This window comes from Ursus arctos, unplaced genomic scaffold (assembly GCF_023065955.2).
Source record: "Ursus arctos isolate Adak ecotype North America unplaced genomic scaffold, UrsArc2.0 scaffold_29, whole genome shotgun sequence".
NCBI lineage: Eukaryota > Metazoa > Chordata > Mammalia > Carnivora > Ursidae > Ursus > Ursus arctos.
The window spans coordinates 4,547,911-4,566,759 of NW_026622974.1; the positions used below are offsets into that span (position 1 = coordinate 4,547,911).

The 18,849-nt window shown below is 52.3% G+C and overlaps 1 protein-coding gene across 2 annotated transcripts in view; it reads left to right on the forward strand.

Annotated features, from left to right (window-relative positions):
* CUL9 (cullin 9) overlaps positions 1-18,849 on the forward strand; it is a 36,986-nt gene that overhangs the window by 1,570 nt on the left and 16,567 nt on the right. The window contains exons 2-26 of one of the 2 annotated variants that reach the window (XM_026507407.4): positions 178-781; positions 1,338-1,492; positions 1,821-2,330; positions 2,792-2,927; positions 3,076-3,269; positions 3,528-3,933; positions 4,342-4,534; positions 7,149-7,356; positions 9,206-9,402; positions 9,785-10,002; positions 10,687-10,936; positions 11,025-11,130; positions 11,671-11,898; positions 12,173-12,263; positions 12,385-12,556; positions 13,979-14,084; positions 14,367-14,462; positions 14,725-14,900; positions 15,397-15,530; positions 15,877-16,056; positions 16,244-16,353; positions 16,434-16,616; positions 16,750-16,910; positions 17,187-17,415; positions 17,510-17,699. In XM_026507407.4, coding sequence (XP_026363192.1) covers positions 187-781; positions 1,338-1,492; positions 1,821-2,330; positions 2,792-2,927; positions 3,076-3,269; positions 3,528-3,933; positions 4,342-4,534; positions 7,149-7,356; positions 9,206-9,402; positions 9,785-10,002; positions 10,687-10,936; positions 11,025-11,130; positions 11,671-11,898; positions 12,173-12,263; positions 12,385-12,556; positions 13,979-14,084; positions 14,367-14,462; positions 14,725-14,900; positions 15,397-15,530; positions 15,877-16,056; positions 16,244-16,353; positions 16,434-16,616; positions 16,750-16,910; positions 17,187-17,415; positions 17,510-17,699 — 5,224 coding nt within the window. In that variant the 5' untranslated portion in view covers positions 178-186. The remainder of the gene's footprint in view (positions 1-177; positions 782-1,337; positions 1,493-1,820; positions 2,331-2,791; positions 2,928-3,075; positions 3,270-3,527; positions 3,934-4,341; positions 4,535-7,148; positions 7,357-9,205; positions 9,403-9,784; positions 10,003-10,686; positions 10,937-11,024; positions 11,131-11,670; positions 11,899-12,172; positions 12,264-12,384; positions 12,557-13,978; positions 14,085-14,366; positions 14,463-14,724; positions 14,901-15,396; positions 15,531-15,876; positions 16,057-16,243; positions 16,354-16,433; positions 16,617-16,749; positions 16,911-17,186; positions 17,416-17,509; positions 17,700-18,849) is intronic. The other variant, XM_026507408.4, reaches the window with a different exon arrangement.

Consider the following 18,849-nt stretch of genomic DNA (forward strand, 5'->3'; position numbering starts at 1 on the left):
AAATATGTTCAAGTTATGTATTCCGTCCCATTCTTGGCTTTTTCTCTCTGGTCTATAAATTCCACCACGCAGCCTGCCAGTCACCCTGCACCCGATCTGTGTCTCAAGGTTCTGTCCTCTCCATGTAGTCTTTTCCCTTGCCCTCATTGCCTTTATCTTTCTCCTTGTGTGTCCCAGGAGGTCAGGATGGTGGGGGAACGGCGCACCGAGGACCTCATGGTGCCCTTGGGGCCTCGGCTGCAGGCATATCCTGAAGAGCTTATTCGACAGCGGCCTGGGCATGACGGGCATCCTGAATACCTGATCCGATGGAGTGTTGTGAAGTGTGGGGAAGTGGGCAGAGTGGGTGTGGACGAGGGCAAGACAGAGCACATCCTCATGTGGCTGTCAGCCCCCGAAGTCTATGCCAACTGCCCCATGCTGTTAGGTGAGCGGGCACTCTCTAAGGGACCTCAGCATGAACCAGCTGGGTGTTCAGGAAGCTTTTCCCGAGATCCAGGAGGTCTGGATGACACAGCAATGGGAGAGATGGAGGCTGATGTGCGGGCGCTGGTGCGCAGGGCTGCCAGGCAGCTGGCAGAAGGTGGGACCTCGAGCCTCACAGCTGCCGTGCTCCACACCATCCATGTGCTCAGTGCCTATGCCAGCATCGGGCCCCTCACTGGGATCTTCAGGGAGACAGGAGCCCTGGACCTGCTCATGCATATGTTATGCAACCCTGAGCCTCAGATCCGTCGGAGTGCGGGCAAGATGCTACAAGCTCTGGCAGCCCACGATGCTGGTAAGAGACAGCCAGGGGAAGAAGGAAAGCACTGGAGAGAATGGGGCCACCAGGAGTAAGAACAGAAAGAGGAGGGATGGCCCAACTCTGGAAGAACACCTAATATTTGGTGAATACCAATTCATTGCCAAAAAAAAAAAAAAAGAGTATACATTAATAAACTATGACAGGTATATAAATAGAATAAAATAATAGTACCCAGTTTATCTGTCCATTCTCAATGCAGTGGCAGAGAAGAGAATAGAATTGGTTTATATTTTTAAACGGTCAGTTGAGATTTATTCGTTGATTGTGAAATCAGTTTGGTGGGTTACAACCAACATTTTTTTTAATGTAAAGTAACTAGTGGGTAGCACTTAGTAAGGTAAGTTTTGTAGCATTAAGTATATGTTTCAGTTGTATGTGTGTATGTTTGTATCGGGTTAGCATGTAAAATGTATACCTTACTGTGAGCCTCTGTCACAGAGAAGTTTGAAAGCCTCTAGGGTAGGGGATAGGTACTCTAGGAAAGGCCTTGGGGATTGAGGAGAAGATACAGATTGGGTGTGGATTACAGGGAGTCGGGCTCACGTCCTTCTGTCACTGAGCCAGCAAGATGGCATCGAGCAGCACATGGATTTTGACAGCCGCTATACTTTGCTGGAGCTGTTTGCAGAGACCACCTCCTCTGAGGAGCACTGCATGGCCTTTGAGGGCATTCATCTGCCTCAGGTACTCTGGCAGCTATGGGGGAAATGCCGTGTACAAGGCCAAGGGCATCGCTTCTGAAAGCGTGGTTCAGAATTGTGCACAGCACCAGAGCCACTGGGGGAGCTTGTTAAGAATGAAGGGTCATGCTTGCTTCCCCACTCAGAAATTCTGAGATTAGAACCCAGGAATCTCTCTTTTAAGACACTCCTTGTGTGTTCTCTAAATCACAGTTTGAGACCTTCTCAAGTGTGGGGATAGGCATTTACGTTTCTCTGTAGAGGATGATATTATGGGGAGAGGGGCTGCAGCTGGGAGAAGATGGACCTCCACTACCGACTGTGTCCTACAGATCCCAGGAAAGCTGCTCTTCTCCCTGGTGAAACGCTACCTGTGTGTCACCTCCCTGCTGGATCAGCTGAATAATAGCCCAGAGCCAGGGGCTGGAGACCGAGGCTCCCTGTCCCCAAGGGAGTTCGGCCAGGAGAAAAGCCGGGGGCAGCGGGAGCTGGAGTTCAGTATGGCCGTGGGCAGCCTCATCTCAGAGCTGGTGCGGAGCATGGGCTGGGCCCGGAACCTTAGCGAACAGAGCACATTGCCACCGCGGCCGGCCCGGTCCATCTTTCAGCCCTGCATTTCAGGCCCTAGCCTTTTGCTCCCCACCATGATTGCTGCCCCCAGAAGGCAAGAGCGGGCCTTCCGCCAACGCTCTGAATTCTCCAGCCGCTGTGGCTATGGTGAGTACGTGCGAGAGACGCTGCAGGCCGGGATGCGAGTGCGCATGCTGGATGACTACGAGGAGGTCAGCGCTGGGGACGAGGGCGAGTTCTGTCAGAGCAACAACGGCGTGCCCCCTGTGCAGGTGAGTGAGTGTGCGTGGGGGGCGCTGTTGGGGATCTAGCTGGGGGAGCATAATGGGGGCTTCCATGCAGGGGGCTCTGACAGGCCACCCACGGAGAAAAAAGGTGGTCAGCAGTGGTGAAGGGCTTGGGGAAATTTGGAGGGCTGAGAAAACGGGGTGGGCTGTGAGGCCAAGCCGAGGCTCACACCCAGGAAGCAGAGGTGCTGCGTGGAGACACTCCCTGCACCCCTACCCGTGGAGTTGGCTAGGAGGGGTGTCAGAGCAGAGGCCGGCAGGGTTAGGAGATGAGGGGCAGGGCCCACCCCATAGGGGAAGGGAGACTTTTGCTATACAGGGGCTTAGCCAGCTATGCATCTGAGGACCATGTGCCCCCGCTCTGGGCCCAGCCTTGTCCTCTCAAGCCTGTACCACCCAGGGCTCAGAAGCCTATTCTTGCCTCTTTCTTCCTCCCTCCATACCAGGTCTTCTGGCAGTCAACGGGCCGCACCTACTGGGTGCACTGGCACATGTTGGAGATCCTGGGCCCTGAGGAAGCCGCCGAGGATGCGACTTCAGGAGCTGTGGAGAAGGGGGCAGGAGCTCCTCTGCTGGGCACAGGTGAGCCTTGGAGGGCACATGGACGGCATGTGTCTGAACAGAGGAGTAGGACTGGGACTCAGCCACTCCTCACGAGGAGCTGCCCCAGAGATTCAGATATGCCCTCTGTTCCCATTGGACGCTGACACCCCTATTCCTGTATCCTCAGCACTTCCCTCCTGGGACTGGAAACCTGTGGATGGGCTCTACTCTTTGCCGTACCTCCAGCCCGAGCCTCAGAAGAATGAGCAGTTGGGCTACCTGACCCAGGCTGAGTGGTGGGAGCTGCTCTTCTTCATCAAGAAGCTGGACATATGTGAGCAGCAGCCAATTTTCCAGAATCTTCGGGAGAACCTGGATGAGGTATCCTAGGCTTGAGATACTTGGGTTTGTCGTGGGTTTGGAGGTGGGATTCTCTAAGGGAGTTCTAGATAAGGGGGTACTTAGGGGGAGTCTGGAGCGAGAGATTAGAGTGTATGAGGGGGACCTGCTGGGGAAGGAGACAAGTGCTGTGAGGTCTGGTATGCAAGGCATGGCGGGAGGCGGCCACCCTCTCTACTCCTGTCCCCAGGACCTTCGCGTCTGCTTGTCCCTGAAATGCGCACCCTCTTCTGTTGACAGACCCTGGGTGACAAGGCCCTGGGTGACCTCTCCGTGCCCGTAGAGATGGCTGAGGGTCTGCTGCAGGTGCTCAGCAGTCGGTTTGAGGGCAGCACCCTCAGTGACCTGCTCAACTCCCAAATCTACACCAAGTACGGGCTGCTGCCCGATGAACTAAGCATCTCGTCCTCTTCACGAAGTCACTCCTGTACCCCAGATCCAGAAGAGGAGTCCAAGTCGGAGGCCAACTTCTCAGAAGAAGAGCATGAGTCTCCCAAAGCAAAAGCTGAGCCCCCGAAGGCAGATGCAGAACCTGCCAAGGGAAAAACTGAGCCCCCCATGGCACAGAGTGATTCACAGCTGTTTAACCAGCTTCTGGTGACTGAGGGGATGGCTCTGCCCCCTGAGATGAAGGAGGCAGCCAGTGGTGAGTCAGGTGCTGGGAGGGGAGGGCAAAGAAGTTGGAGCAAGTCCTGGGCAGTCGCCACAGAAGTAGTCAGGGTAGACAAGAGCTGTGGACTAAGGTTGCTGTTGCATGGGGAATGCTCTGGAAGCATGCATCCATCTTCCTTCCTTTGACCTTGAGTGTGTCTAACCAATCGCTGCTCCCTTCAGCATCCCTGGAAAAGGAGGCTCAGCTTTCCAGAATATCTTCATCTTCAGTGTTTGGCTGTTAAATCCCTCACGCAGAATTGGAAAAGCTCTGAATGCAAGCTACAGGAATGAATAATGTATTAAAATATCAGTAGGATAACTGGGCTTGACCTTTAAAGACTTCCAACTTGGAGGAGCCTCAATTTTTTTTAAGCCACTACCTTTCCCTCACCAATTTCAGAAATGGCAAGAGGCTTGCGGGGTCCTGGTCCACGCAGCTCCCTGGATCAGCATGTGGCAGCGGTCGTGGCCACTGTGCAGATATCCAGCTTGGACACACACCTGCAGCTTTCAGGGCTCTGTGCCCTCTCTCAGGCCGTGGAAGAGGTCACTGAGCGGGACCACCCTCTGGTCCGTCCCGACAGATCCCTGAGGTTAGTTAGAATGGTGGGGAGGGAAGGGGTTTTGGTTTAAGCTGCCAATGTGGGAGAATGGTGGTAGGGAGGGAAGGAGCTAGATGAGGAATTTGAAAGGCTGAGGGTGAAAGAAGGGTCAGCCTGAGGAGCAGCCCAGCGGGAGGATGCAGTATTATAACGGAATATTATAATATCCTTGGAGGACTTCTTACTCTGTGTCAGCCTCTGTGCTTAAAATTTTACATGTGTTCTCTCATTAAATCCTCCTCTCTGTCTTCCTTCCTGAGGAAGAGTTGGTGCTATCATTGGTGAGGAAACAGAACTTTGGAAAATTTAACTTGCGGAGTTTGACAGCAGAGCCAGGATTCAAACGTAGCTCTTTTGGGCCCTAGAGCTTGGCTTCTTTCCTTCCTTCCTTCCTTCCTTCCTTCCTTCCTCCCTCCCTCCCTCCCTCCCTCCCTCCCTCCCTCCCTTCCTCCTCACCCAGTGTGGGGCTCAAACTCATGACCTCAAGATCAAGAGTCACACACTCTTCCGACTGAGCCAGCCGGGCACCCCTGAGTTATTTTCTTCTTTTCTTTTTTATCGCCTCCTATTTTCCATTTTCAGAGGTTCTTTTTTTTTTTTTTTTAAGATTTTATCTATTTGACAGAGAGAGACATAGCGAGAGAGGGAACACAAGCAGGGGGAATGGGAGAGGGAAAAACAGGCTTCCCACCGAGCAGGGAGCCCGATGTGGGGCTTGATCCCAGGACCCTGGGATCATGACCTGAGCCGAAGGCAGACGCTTAACGACTGAGCCAACCAGGTGCCCCTCAAAGGTTTTTTTAAAGTCACTTCTTAATTACACAAATGATGTACAAATACGTTCTCATTTTAAAAGATTTGGAGAATGTGAAAGAGCATAGAAGGAAAAGACAGTCCCTTTCCGCCACTGTTGTCAGTCTGCTGTGGATTCTTCAGACCTTCCACAGATTTATGTTTCTTAGTGTGTTTGGAAATAGAACATTTTCTGAGTTCGTGTTTAAATCTATGTAATCACGCAACATGTTTCTACAACTTTCCCCCACACTCAGTATGTCTGAGAGGGCTCTCCATGTCCGTCCACATAGAGCTGACTTTTTACTCTCACTGCTGCATGGGACTCTGCAGCAGATTATCTCCAAGTTCAAGTACAGTGTTCTCCTGGATCTGTTTTCCTCACGTCTGCCAACACTGCATATTATCTTTTTTTTTTTTTTACTCTATCAGATTGGCAGAATTTTAAACGATTGGTATCTCTGTTTTAATTTCTTAGTTCTAGTGAAGTTAAGCATATTTGCATGCATCTGTTGTGTTTCTTCTTGTATAAATAATCTCTGCTGATCCTTTGCCCATTTTTTTAGGGGGGTCTTTGTTTTTTCCTTACTGATTTGTAGACAATCTGGATATTAATCTGTTACTTATGTTTCATATATCTTGCTTGTTTTTTTTTCCAAAATCACATTAACTCTTTTCTGAATATGAAATAATATATGCCTCCTATTAAAAAAATTAGAAAAATATGAAGATAAAAATTATCTGAAAACCCTTTGCAGAGAGAGTCACTGTTAACATTTTGGTAAACATCCTTACTTATATTTCTATATCCATTCATATATACGGCCTATGTGGTATTAACTTGTTTATAATAAATCCTGGCTACAGAAGGGGATTTATATCTGAAGCACATCGGATTCATGCTGTTGTCATCCTAAAGCTCATGAGAAAAGACAAAGACAGAACTTTCCCAGGCCACCTCCTCAGGCTGCATCTCCGTCACTGTGGAGAGAGAGAATGCCAGTTTTTTCCTTCTTGAGGTGCTCAGTGTGATCCAGGGGCTCTGGAGCCCTTCTTCCTTTCTTCGGATCAGCATTTCCGTAGGGCTGTCTCTGTCCCTCACATTGCCTCTCTCTTAACCTTGTGGAACAGCGTCTTTCATTGTGCTGAAGTTTTAGAATTTTAGGTTAGAATATTTTTAAACTTTTTAATGGCTTCTAGGTTTTGAGTAGGTTTGCTCTATTCCAGGATTAGAAAAATATTTCCCTTTATTTTCTAAATATTTTAAAATCTGTTTGCAGGGTCCCTATGCTGATGGAGGGAGGCAGAGTCCCAGCTGTTTCGGGTGTCCCCACTTCATGGGTCGCATGGCCCTTGCTGTTCTCACTGGCTGGGATGCCACCCTTAGCTAGCGATCTGTATCTGCCCTGTGTCATTTCTTAGCATTTTAGTTTTCACGAGTTTATATTTTGATAACTAGCACACAAGTCTCCCGTTCTTTCTTTCTAAACATTTCTTGACTCTTCTTGCATATTTTCTCATCCCATGCCTGGGTCTCCCTGTCCTGTGTTTTCGTAAAAAATCTTGTAGGCATTGTGATTAGGATTACATTGACTTTATAGATTTATGTGAAAAGGTGAGCCAGAGTTTGTGACCGTTTTGCCCTCCGGCCTCCTTCCCACGGCAAGGAGCCAGAGGCAGTTAGCCTGCAGAGGAGCGTAGGTTGGAGATAGGTTGGAGAGGGGTGGGGGCGATGGGTCTTGGTGGAGAGGGTCGGGCGGGGAGTCGGGCGTGACTTTTGGGATGGGGAGCGCCAATGTCTCTTCTCTCTAAGAGAGAAGCTAGTGAAGACGCTGGTGGAGCTGCTGACCAGCCAGGTGGGAGAGAAGACGGTGGTGGTGCTGGCCCTGCGCCTCCTGTACCTGCTCCTGACCAAGCGGGAGTGGCGCCCGCTCTTTGCCCGGGAGGGCGGCATCTACGCTGTGCTGGTCTGCATGCAGGAATATAAGACTTCCGTCCTGGTGCAGCAGGCGGGGCTGGCGGTGAGTGGGCTGGGCCTGGCGGGAGAGCTCGATGGGCAGGAGGGGCACGTGGGGGGCTGCCGATCTTGAGGACGTGCTGTGGCGATTTAGACCAGGGAAGAGACCTTGGGATGGAAAGGCACAGGTGGGTTGAAGGTTCCGGCGGGACGGTCTCAGAGATTGAGTGCGTGTTTGGAGAAAGGGAGAAATATATTTTTAAGAATGACTCCCAGGTTTAAAAGGGAGCAGCAGAGGGGATGTGGAGGCCATTTACTCAGTGGGGGAATGTGGAAGGAGGAAGAGGTAGGGGAAGAAAATCTGGAGTTGAGTTTTTAGGTTTGTTGAATTTCCTGAGTCTTTTGAGTTACAGTGAAGCGTTTGGTTAGAGACTAATTTTCTGCACACGACAAAGTAGTTTTTTACCCTTTGATCCGAGTGGTACCCTTACGTAGAAAATACCCCCTCACCAGATGTGGGTGCCTTGCCACCCGGGCCTAGAAGATGGGGAAGGGGGGCCCCATTCAGGAGAGCTCACAGAAGAATTGGCTTCCTGACTACTCTAGACGTGATTGCTGGCTGGTAGGAGGTGTGGGTAGGCTGTGCTCTGTATAGCCTCCGGTGCCTGCGGGGGATGGGTAGGCCGCAGCCCGAATCAGTTCTGAGAATGGATTCCTGCAGTATAATGGTAACAGCATGGACAGGAGCACAGGTCCCCCTGGAGCAGGCTGTTCCAGGGCGAGGCTGAGAGGCTCTTTCCTGGAAGGCGCCAGCTAGGTGTAGTTCCTCTGAAGAGCAGCCAAGCATTCATGTCTAGGCCTTGTTTGCTCCAAGAATTCCCTAACCCTCTCAGATTGCATGACCAAAATACAGCATTTGCCCCTAAATTCAAACTCTTGCCCCATAGCAGAAGTCATCATCTTGTTTATAACTTCAGGTTTACAGAATTCAGCTAATTGGGGAAAGGGGGTGGGTAACGACAGGGAGAAAGGCTCGTTATGAGGTAGCATATGCATGGAGGGTTCAGGCCATATAAGGGAGAGCGTCCTGAGAATTGGTTCTACTCTCCATCCCCGACGGGTTTCTTCTCAGGTGTCAACCCTTTCCCCAGGGAAGGTAGCCTCCACTCTAATGGTATAGCTTTCATCTTAATTTAATTTTCTTTATAGTACCAGCAAACAAGTCCACCGACGCCAAGGATTTTTTCCTATAATTCCAGTCACTCTTCTTGTGAGACAACCCCAATAGTCTTGTTGAAGAGGGTTGGCTACTGGCTTTGGAGGCCAAGGGACATATGTTTGCAAGTGTTAGCCTGTGGATGATAATTGAAGCTGTGGGAATGGATGAGGTTGCCCAGGGAGGAGTGCAGAGTGAGAGGGGACAGGAACTTCCATGTTCAAGGATTAAGCAGAGGAACTCCAGAGAGGCAGGCCAACCAGGAGGCTATGAAGTCCTGGAACTCAAGAGAAGGGAGGTTTTGCAAGGGGAGGGGTGGGGCAGGGGGATGGAAGAGAATGTCAAGGGAACCCTTTGAAGACAACTAGATGCTGTGACAGGTTCCCCGCCCCCCTCCCCAAGGAAGTTGCAGGAAGGGGCGGCCAGGCCACTCAGCCTTGGTGCCGGCAGAGTGAAGTGGTGGGCTGATTTTACCACTGACCCTCATTTTTTCCTTTGCTTTCTTTCCTTCTCTCTCTTTTTGTTTGTAGCATTTGATATCCCATCATGACTCTTCCATTTCCATCTCCTACTTGACCTATTTGCAAACAGCTCAGCTGCCCCAAAGTTTGGAATCGAGAATGAGGACCCAGCTCTCCTCTTTCTGTGCATGGTGGCCCTGCCCACAACTAACTCTCCATCCACATCCTCTTTGCAGGCACTGAAGATGCTGGCCATTGCCAGCTCCTCGGAGATCCCCACTTTTGTTTCTGGCCGAGATTCTATCCACCCTTTGTTTGATGCCCAGATGACCAGAGAGATCTTTGCCAGCATCGACTCAGCCACCCGCCCAGGCTCTGAGAGCCTGCTCCTTACTGTCCCTGCAGCCGTGATCCTGATGCTGAACACAGAGGGGTCAGGGCATCACCCTCCAAACTCCCGCTAAGCCCCAAGCCCCACTGCTGCCCCGCCCACATCTCATGGGCTTCACAGAAATTCACTTTATGTTGTTACCTCCAGATGAAATGTTGGTGGCCCTCTCTGACTGTTTTTGGTAGAGAGCCCAAGTAACTGGGGGGAGGGAGATCCCCAGAGAGAGCAAGGGCACGCTGACCTTCCTTCCTGGGGTTGGGAGGAGTGACCTGAGGTCAGGGAGCCAGATGTCCTGCCCTCGGAGGGAGCCCGGGGCCCTTTCCTCCCTCCGCAGCTGCAGTCCCCCTCCCCTCTGTACTTGCTTTCTGCTTCCATTGTGTTCACTCCCTCTCCATTCCCTCCTGGGTTATCTCCCTCCTCCCAGGTGCTCCTCTGCAGTGAGAAACGGTTTGCTCCTTCTCAACCTGCTTCTGTGCAACCACCACACTCTGGGGGACCAGATTATAACCCGAGAGCTGAGAGACACCTTGTTCAGGCACTCCGGGATAGCACCGGGGACAGAGCCCATGCCTACCACGCGCACCGTCCTCATGATGCTTCTCAATCGCTACTCAGAGCCACCGGGCAGTCCTGAGCACACAGGTACATTGTGGAAGGGGTGGTTTTCTTCTCAGGAATCAGGCAGTGCCGCCCTGTGGCCAGGAGGGCTAAGGCTTGTGGTACTAGCGCCTTCCTGGAAAGACACGATGAACCTTCAGGAAATGAGTAAGGGTCTTGGCGCTCCAGTTAGGTCTTAAGTAGAACTTCTAACCAAGAGGAGAAGGAGACTATAGAGTAGGTAAGGAAAATTACATATCTAGGGCCAGCCCGCGGGGCGCCTGCTGGCGCAGTCAGTAAACCTTGCGACTCTTGATCTTGGGGTTGTAAGTTCCAGCCCCATGTTGGGGTAGGGATTACTTAAAAATCAAATCTTTAAAGCCACCATGCTAGGTAGTAGGGGGATGTAATTATAATGGTTTATATTTATTGGTTGACGTAACGGCATAGCTACCATTTAATAGTAACAGGTAATTGTGTGACTGTATGAGATTAAAAATGTCTGTTTAACATGACAGTGTTTGCCATACTAAACTTTTTTCCAGATGCAGCTAGCTATATATTTGGGGCCAGAGAAGAAAATCCCCCACAGTTTGGTACAAACTACAGACATCCTCCAAACAGGAGGAAAATTTGGGGGTGATTTTCTGGGCCTGCCTAGTTCATGGTTTGACCAACTTGCATGACTCCTCTTCATACTCGTTTTTTTCCTCCCATGTGTCCGGGCAGCAGCACTGGAAGCCCCTGGTGCCCAGGGCCAGGATGGGTCCCCCGAATGCCTGATCCAATCCCTGGTGGGGGGCCCGTCTGCAGAGATCCTCCTGGGCTTGGAGCGGGTGCTGTGCCGAGAGGGCGGCCCAGGGGGCCCTGTGAGGCCCCTCCTGAAGCGCCTCCAGCAGGAGACCCAGCCCTTCCTCCTGTTGCTGAGGACTCTGGACGCCCCAGGGTCCAACAAAACTCTGCTGCTGACCGCACTGAGGTGAGGGGCCTGTTGGGGCACCCCTGCATCAGAGGCGAGGGGAGCCGGCAGACCACAGGGACTTTGCTTGTTTCCATCCCCTCACCAGGATCATGACCCGGCTGCTGGATCACCCTGAGGCCATGGTCCTCCCCTGGCACGAGGTCTTGGAGCCCTGCCTCAACTGTCTCAGTGGCCCTAGCAGTGACTCTGAGGTACCAGAGCCCTGGTAAGGGTGGGGGAGGGAAAGCCCGCTTCTGGGGCACCAGCTATCTTGTGAGGCTCTGGAGGGCAAAGTGCAGCCTTTCTGGGTGGGTCTGAACAATGAGAGGGGTGGAGAGGAAGGAATGTCATCTAAGAGTCCTCAGAACTGGGGCCGTTGAAGTAGAAATCTTTTGGCTGCAGCGGGATTTTAGATTCTGGGTTTGGGAGAAGTGCGCACAAACACTCCTCACTCTCCACCCTTCTGGGTTTGTGCGTTGTGGACCGAGGCTTGGGCACCAGGGCGGGCTGTTGAGAGAGCTTCGCCCTGGCAGGCAGAAGCACTGGAAGCTGTGCCCAGGCTCTGCCAGCTCGGGAGTCCCAGCACCCTCCTGCTCTGCCCCAATCTTCTTTGGTACTCTCCTTTTCCTGGGCTTTCAAGCTTCTCCAGAACCTCCCTCACCCACCACATTCTCTTTTCGGAACCCACCCCTCGTCCCTTCGGGGGCCCGCCCTTCGTTTCCCGATGTTAATCTCTGCGGCTCTGGGCTCAGATTGTTCAGCAGCTGCTCTGCTTTCTGCACCGCCTGGCCTCCATGCATAAGGACTATGCTGTGGTTCTCTGCTGCCTGGGAGCCAAAGAGACCCTCTCCAAAGTCCTGGACAAGCACTCGGCTCAGCTGCTGCTGGCCTGTGAGCTTCGGGACCTGGTGACGGAGTGTGAAAAACACGCCCAGCTCTATAGTAACCTCACCTCCAGCATCCTGGCTGGCTGCATTCAGGTGAGGAGACTTGTGGGTCCAGAGGCGAGGGAGAACATCAGCCAGAAGCAGGGGAAGGGGATTCAGTGTGGGTCCCTGTTTGGCACCAGTGGTAGCAAATCCGGGGCACTTGTTTCCCAGCCGTTACCCCACACGGTCCTGTTCTGCCAAAATGTGTGAAGAAGGGCACTGAGTGCTTTGGTGCCCCTTGGCTTGTTCCGCAGACATGTTTCTATATGTTCTTCATACTCTTGCCTCCTCCCCACACCCCTTCTCTCTGATGTTGTGGCTGCAGATGGTCCTGGGCCAGATCGAAGACCACAGACGGACCCACCGACCCATCAACATCCCCTTCTTTGACGTGTTCCTCCGGCATCTGTGCCAGGGTCTGTGCCCCCATCTGCTTTCTCCTGGCTCGCACCCCAGTATTTGTTCTCCCCGGTCCCTTTCCTTTCTTCTCTCTCAACTAACCACGCTGCGACGGCCACCCCTGCCCCCTGCCCCCAGGCTCCAGTGTGGAAGTGAAGGAGGACAAGTGCTGGGAGAAGGTGGAGGTGTCCTCCAACCCGCACCGGGCCAGCAAGCTGACCGACCGCAACCCCAAGACCTACTGGGAGTCCAACGGCAGCACCGGCTCCCACTACATCACCTTGCACATGCACCGTGGTGTTCTTGTCAGGTAGGAACACGCACACACACGCATGTGCAAATATTTTGATACACCCCAGTATACATTCTCCCAAGTGCCCACATACGCGACTGTGTAAACCGGGTGCGTGAGGGACACACTCAAACTCGTTCTGTGCGGTGAACAGACATATTGATCCGCATTCCTTGTACAGTATAGACATCCTCACTCCCTGAGCTTGGTGATGTGCTTCTCCCACCAGGGACAGATGTCACTGCCCTGTGCGTGGTGTTGAGGGAGATTGAGAACTTCCTTACTCACTCTTCCCATGGGTGCTTGTTTCATGTGTACTCTGTGCCAGGCCCTGGGTGAGGGTTTGGGGCTGTAAGGGCAATAAGATGTGATCCCTGTCTTTGGGGAACTGGTGTTCTTGTTGGGGAGCTAGCCTGGAAAATCAGTAAGAGCAAGAAAAGGTGACATGGACCCTGAGGCCAAGTGAGAGGTGAGAGAAGGCTTCCAGAAGGAGGGGTTAAATGAGCTGAGCTTGGAAGTAGAAATTAGCTACATAAAGAGAGGGCAGGGTCTAGTCCAGGCAGAGAGACAGCGCATGTGCAAAATGGAAGTAAGAAACACAACGACGTGCTTGGGAGAAGTTTAAGTGACTGTGTTTGGCAGGAATGTAGGGTGTTGTTGTGAAATGGCAGGAGACAAAGCCAGAAAACTAAGCAGAGCCAGACCACAGAGCATTTTGTTAAGAAGTTAAGAAGTTTGAGCTTTATTCTGAAACTGGGGGAGCCACTGAAGGATTTTAAGAAGAGAAGAGATGCAACTAGTTTTTTTTTTTTTTTTTTTTAATTTAGAAAAGTCACCCAGGTGAATGGGAGTTTCGGTTGGAGGCCGGAGGGTTGGAAGGTTTATGCAGTGGTCTCTTTGAGAAATGAAGATCTTCAGTTAGGCAGAGGGAGTGGGAATGGCGAGGGGGTGGTGGGCTGACAGATCTCAAGGGCCAGAGTCTCCAGGATGCGCCATTGACATGAGGGAAGCCATGAATGGGAGAGTCACAGTGACAGAGTGCTCTAGCGAGGTGGCAGTTTTCTTCCCGAGGGGGATGTAGGAAGAGGAGAGGAGCAGGCTTCTGTGGTTGGATGAGGGTGCCGTTTGGCATGTTGACTTTGAGGTGCCCGCGGGGTGTGACATGGAGATGTCTGTTGGGTACACGGCATGAAAGCTGAGAAGAGCCATTTAGGGTAGAGATGTGGATTTGGAGTCATTCGGGTATTAGAGTTTGGTTGAAACTGTGGTTTTAAATAAAGTCACTTTGGGGGAAGATAAGAGGAGGGCAGAGACTGGGGAAGACTGACACTTAAGGAGGCGGAAGAGGGACAGGAGGCCAGAGGTGGAAGTGGTGGGTTGAAGTCATTTTGAACAAAGACCAGGGCCCCAGTTCGAACTCATTGATTTCTCCCCTTCCAGGCAGCTGACTTTGCTCGTGGCCAGTGAGGACTCAAGCTACATGCCAGCCAGGGTGGTGGTGTTTGGGGGCGATAGTGCCAGCTGCATCAGCACTGAGCTCAACACGGTGGGTCCCTGGTGCCCCCCCTTGACCTTACTCCCCATCTTTCTGTCCCAGGACCTCCTTGGAAGGATCCAGTCCCTGGGGGATTCCCACATTCCTTCCCCCAGGCAGGCTTTGCCTCCTAAGCGGTGAGAGCGCGGTTTGGCATGCAGATTTGCATGGGTCTATGGGCTCAGTGCAGCAGTAAAGTGCACCCACTGTCACAAGATTGGGTTGCTGTCAGTTGTCCCTCCAACCCCACTTCTAGAGGTGACAGTCCTTTCTCCTCCTCCCCTCCCCCATCAGGTGAATGTGATGCCCTCCGCCAGCCGGGTGATCCTCCTGGAGAACCTGACCCGCTTCTGGCCCGTCATCCAGATCCGCATAAAGCGCTGCCAGCAGGTGGGCTGAGGGAAGAGGCGGGGGGGGGGGGGCGGTCACGGGGTAGCACAGGGTCTTCCTAGTGATTGTGTCCCCCAGCACGTGGGGGCGAGGCTCAGGCCGTGCATCTGCTGGGGGATGGCCCAGGAGCCTGTTGAGTTCCAGGGATGTGGGAATGTCTCACGTGCCTCTGGGTAACTCAGGGCGTGAGGCCTGGATTTGTTTTTAGTAGTGCTTGGTGGCTGGGTGGCTTAGGGGATAGACAAGTCTGTGCATGTTACAGGGCGGCATTGACACCCGGGTTCGAGGCGTGGAGGTCCTGGGCCCCAAGCCCACTTTCTGGCCACTGTTTCGGGAGCAGCTGTGTCGCCGGACATGTCTCTTCTATACCATTCGGGCACAAGCCTGGAGCCGGGACATAGCAGAGGACCGCAAGCGCCTCCTCCAGCTCTGTCCCCGGTGGGTGGAGGAGGCAGGCAGTGGGCCGGGTTGAAGGGAGGAGGGAGAGGTTAACACAGCAGGAGGACTCTGTTAAGAAGTAGCTGGTGGGGAGCGTCTGGGTGGCTCAGTCAGTTGAGCAGCGGACTCTTTTGGCTCAGGGCATGATCTCACAGTCATGAGATTGAGCCCTACATGGGGCTCTGTGCTCAGCATGGAGTCTGCTTCAGATTTTTTCTCCCTCTCTCTCCCACTCACTGTTTCTCTCTCTCAAATAAATTTTTTAAATCTTTTTTTTTTTTTTAAAGTAGGTGGTGGGAGACTTCTGCAGGAGTCTGAAAGGTCAGGCAGCAGCTTAGACATGAGGGGAAGGGGAACACGGGTGACAAGTGTTTGCTGATGGCAGCAAGCTGGTTAGGGGACCAAGCACAGCGAGAGTGGGAGTTGACTGTACTTAATTGGAGGCCACAGAGAAACCTGTGCCTTAAACCCTTGACCACACATTCCTTATCCCCAGACTCAACAGGGTTCTGCGCTACGAGCAGAATTTTGCTGATCGCTTCCTCCCTGATGACGAGGCCGCCCAAGCACTGGGCAAGACCTGCTGGGAGGCCCTGGTCAGCCCCCTGGTGCAGAACATCACCTCCCCCGGTAACCATCCCGACCCCTGGCCCCACTAACCAGCCCCTCGTAATGATTCTCAGGGATCACATGAGTTAACGCTCTTGGTTCTCTTGGTCCCTGTCTTTATCCCTTAAGGCCTGTCGCCTCAGTGTTCCTCTCCTTCCTGCCCCAGGGACTGCTCCCTGAGACTCTGGTATTTGACTCTTCTCCTCCACCCCACCCCACCTGCTTAGCACCCCCCAGACTCCAGCTGAAGTAAGCCTCGGCCCGGCTCCCCCCCTTGAATTTTGTGTAATTGGGCCTTCTCTCTCCTCTTCTTGGGCTTTTTATCCCCCTATTTCCCATCACTTGTTTCTGACCTGTCTTCTTTTAGATGCGGAGGGTGTGAGCTCCCTGGGATGGCTGCTGGATCAGTACTTAGAGCAAAGGGAGAGCTCTCAGAACCCCCTGAGTCGAGCAGCATCCTTTGCCTCTCGAGTTCGTCGCCTTTGTCACTTGCTGGTGCATGTGGAGCCCCCGCCTGGGCCTTCTCCTGAGCCATCCACTCAGCCCAGTAAGTCCCAGCAATGGCCTGTTGAGCTGAGAACCTGGGCAGTGATGGTACCTGACTTCTCCCTGTCTTGGATCTTACTTTCCCTCACTGCTCCGCTCTGGGGCCTTTCCAGGGGTCAGTACCCAAGACCTCTGGATTCACTGCGGGGCTGAGACAAAGCCGCTTCCCTTACCCTCTGTCTCTGCAGTCAGCAAGAACAGTAAGGTCCGGGATCGGAGCCCCGGGCCGTCGGCAGCCCTTCCAAGCAGCAGCCTGAGGAACATAACACAGTGCTGGCTGACCGTGGTGCAGGAGCAGGTGAGTGCAGGGAAGCTGCAGGTTGGGGGCGGGGGGCTGCCAGCTTACTGCATCTGACGCTCCTTCTCCTCCCTTCTCAGGTCAGCAGGTTCCTGGCTGCAGCCTGGAGGGCCCCTGACTTTGTGCCTCGATACTGTAAACTCTATGAGCATCTGCAGAGAGCAGGCTCAGAGCTCTTTGGGCCTCGGGCAGCCTTCACGCTGGCTCTGCGCAGTGGCTTCTCTGGTGCCTTGCTCCAGCAGTCCTTCCTCACCGCTGCCCACGTGAGTACCACCAGCCTCCCGGTCACCTGGTGCAAGCTCACCTCTTTCTCTGCCTCTCACCTCCTCTCACCCCGCACTCTCCTGCTTCCACACCCTCTTCATGCTTGGCTGGTGCCCTTTCCATTGCCCCCAGATAAGTGAGCAGTTTGCCAGGCACATCGACCAGCAGATCCAGGGCGGCCTGGTTGGCGGAGCCCCTGGAGTGGAAATGCTGGGGCGGCTTCAGCGGCATCTGGAGCCCATCATGGTCCTTTCTGGCCTGGAGCTGGCCACTACTTTTGAGCACTTCTACCAGTGAGTGCAGGTCTGAGAGGTAGGGGAGGGGAGGCGTAGAGTCTAAAGAGGGTGAAGGTTTGAGTCTTGGAGGGAAGGGGGGGAGGAGGCAGGGGAGAGGAGAGATTAAGACACAGAGATGGCCATGGCACTGGTGGAAAGGGAGTAAGGAGGGAGAGGGGAGGTCGGGCCTGTGACTCAGGCCTGCTGCAACAGAGGAACCTACGTTCTGGAGGGGGAGGCAGGACCCGGGCCGGGCGGCCGCACTGAGGCTCGCCCGCTCTGCGTGCGCTGCAGGCACTACATGGCGGACCGTCTCCTGAGCTTGGGCTCGAGCTGGCTGGAGGGGGCTGTGCTGGAGCAGATCGGCCTCTGCTTCCCCAACCGCCTCCCCCAGCAGATGCTGCGCAGTCTGAGCATCTCGGAGGAGCTGCAGCGCCAGTTCCACGTCTACCAGCTCCAGCGGCTTGACAAGCTGCTCTTGGAGCAGGAGAATGAGGAGGAACAGGGCCTGGAAGAAGAGGAGGTAAGAGCAAGGGAAATGAGTGGGAGAATAGGAGAGCAAAAGGCTAGACCAAAGAAGGGAGCCCAAGAGCCCTTGAAATCCTTCTGTCTCTCAGGAGGAAGCAGAGGAAGAGGAGGCTGAAAAAGAACTATTTATCGAAGATTCAAGTCCAACAGTTTCCATACTGGTCCTGTCACCACGCTGCTGGCCGGTCTCCCCACTCTGCTACCTGTACCATCCCAGAAAGTGCCTTCCCACTGAATTCTGTGATGCCCTTGACCGCTTCTCCAATTTCTACAGCCAGAGTGAGGAGATAGGGACAGGCCATTGGAGATTGGGGTGAGATTTGGGGTGGCAGGAGAGGAAGAGGAGAGGACCTGTGGATAGGAATGCGTAGATAAAAAGAAAAATGGTCTCTAGGGACAGCAGTCTCCTAGGGAAGGGGGAAAAGGTGGGTTAGATCTTTCTTAACATCTCTCATCATTGCCTTCACTTTTGTATGAATTTGTTCCATTTTTCTTTTTCTAACTTCAAGTTGCATGCTTACTTAATTTTTACCCCTTTCAGGCTTCTTTCTAAGTAAAAATGCTTAAGGCTATTCATTTTCCTCTCAACATTGCTTTAGTTGCATTCATTTTCTTTTTTTCTTTTCTTTTCTTTTTTTTTAGATTTGTTTTTCTTGTCGTATCGTTTTCGGTAAAGTACACGTCTTAATTATGACTTAATGAATTTTATATACACATATACTCCCATAACCACCCCCAGAGCATTTCCAGCACCCGAGAAGACTTCCTGCTTCATGTCCCTTTCTAGTTAGTATGTTCTTCCAAGAGAAACCATTGTTCTTCTTTTTATCACCATAGATTCTTGCCTGTATTTGAACATCGTATAAACGGAATAATAGGGTATATATTCTGATGTGTCTGGTTTCTTTCAGCGGATGTAGTGTCCGTGAGGGCTATCCAGGGTGTCAGTTGTATTATTACTTTGTTCTTTGTGCTGTGGGTTCCTTTCCATTGTATGCATGTATTTACCCTTTCTGCTGTTGATGGGCATTTGGGATGTCGCCTAAGTTTTTATTATGCTGTGTGTGAGTATTTAGTATTTTCTTAGTTCTGAGGATTTTCTAATTTCCATTATTATTTCTGCTTTGATCTGTTACTTTTTTAGAAGTATATTTTAAAATTCCCAAACCAGTTTTTCTTCATTTAGTTGTCTTTTTGTTTTAGATTTCAACCCTCATTCCACTGTGGCTAAAGAACATGGTTTCTTTGATTCTGAATCTTTGCAATGTCTTGAGACGTCCTTTATGGCCTAGTAGATGGTCAGATTTTGTAAGTGTTCCATGTGTGGTTAAGAAGAACGTGTATTCTTCAGCTACTGGCTTTTACACATTACACTAAATCGACTTTGTTCATTGTATTCTTCAAATCTGCTGTAACCTTACTCATTTTT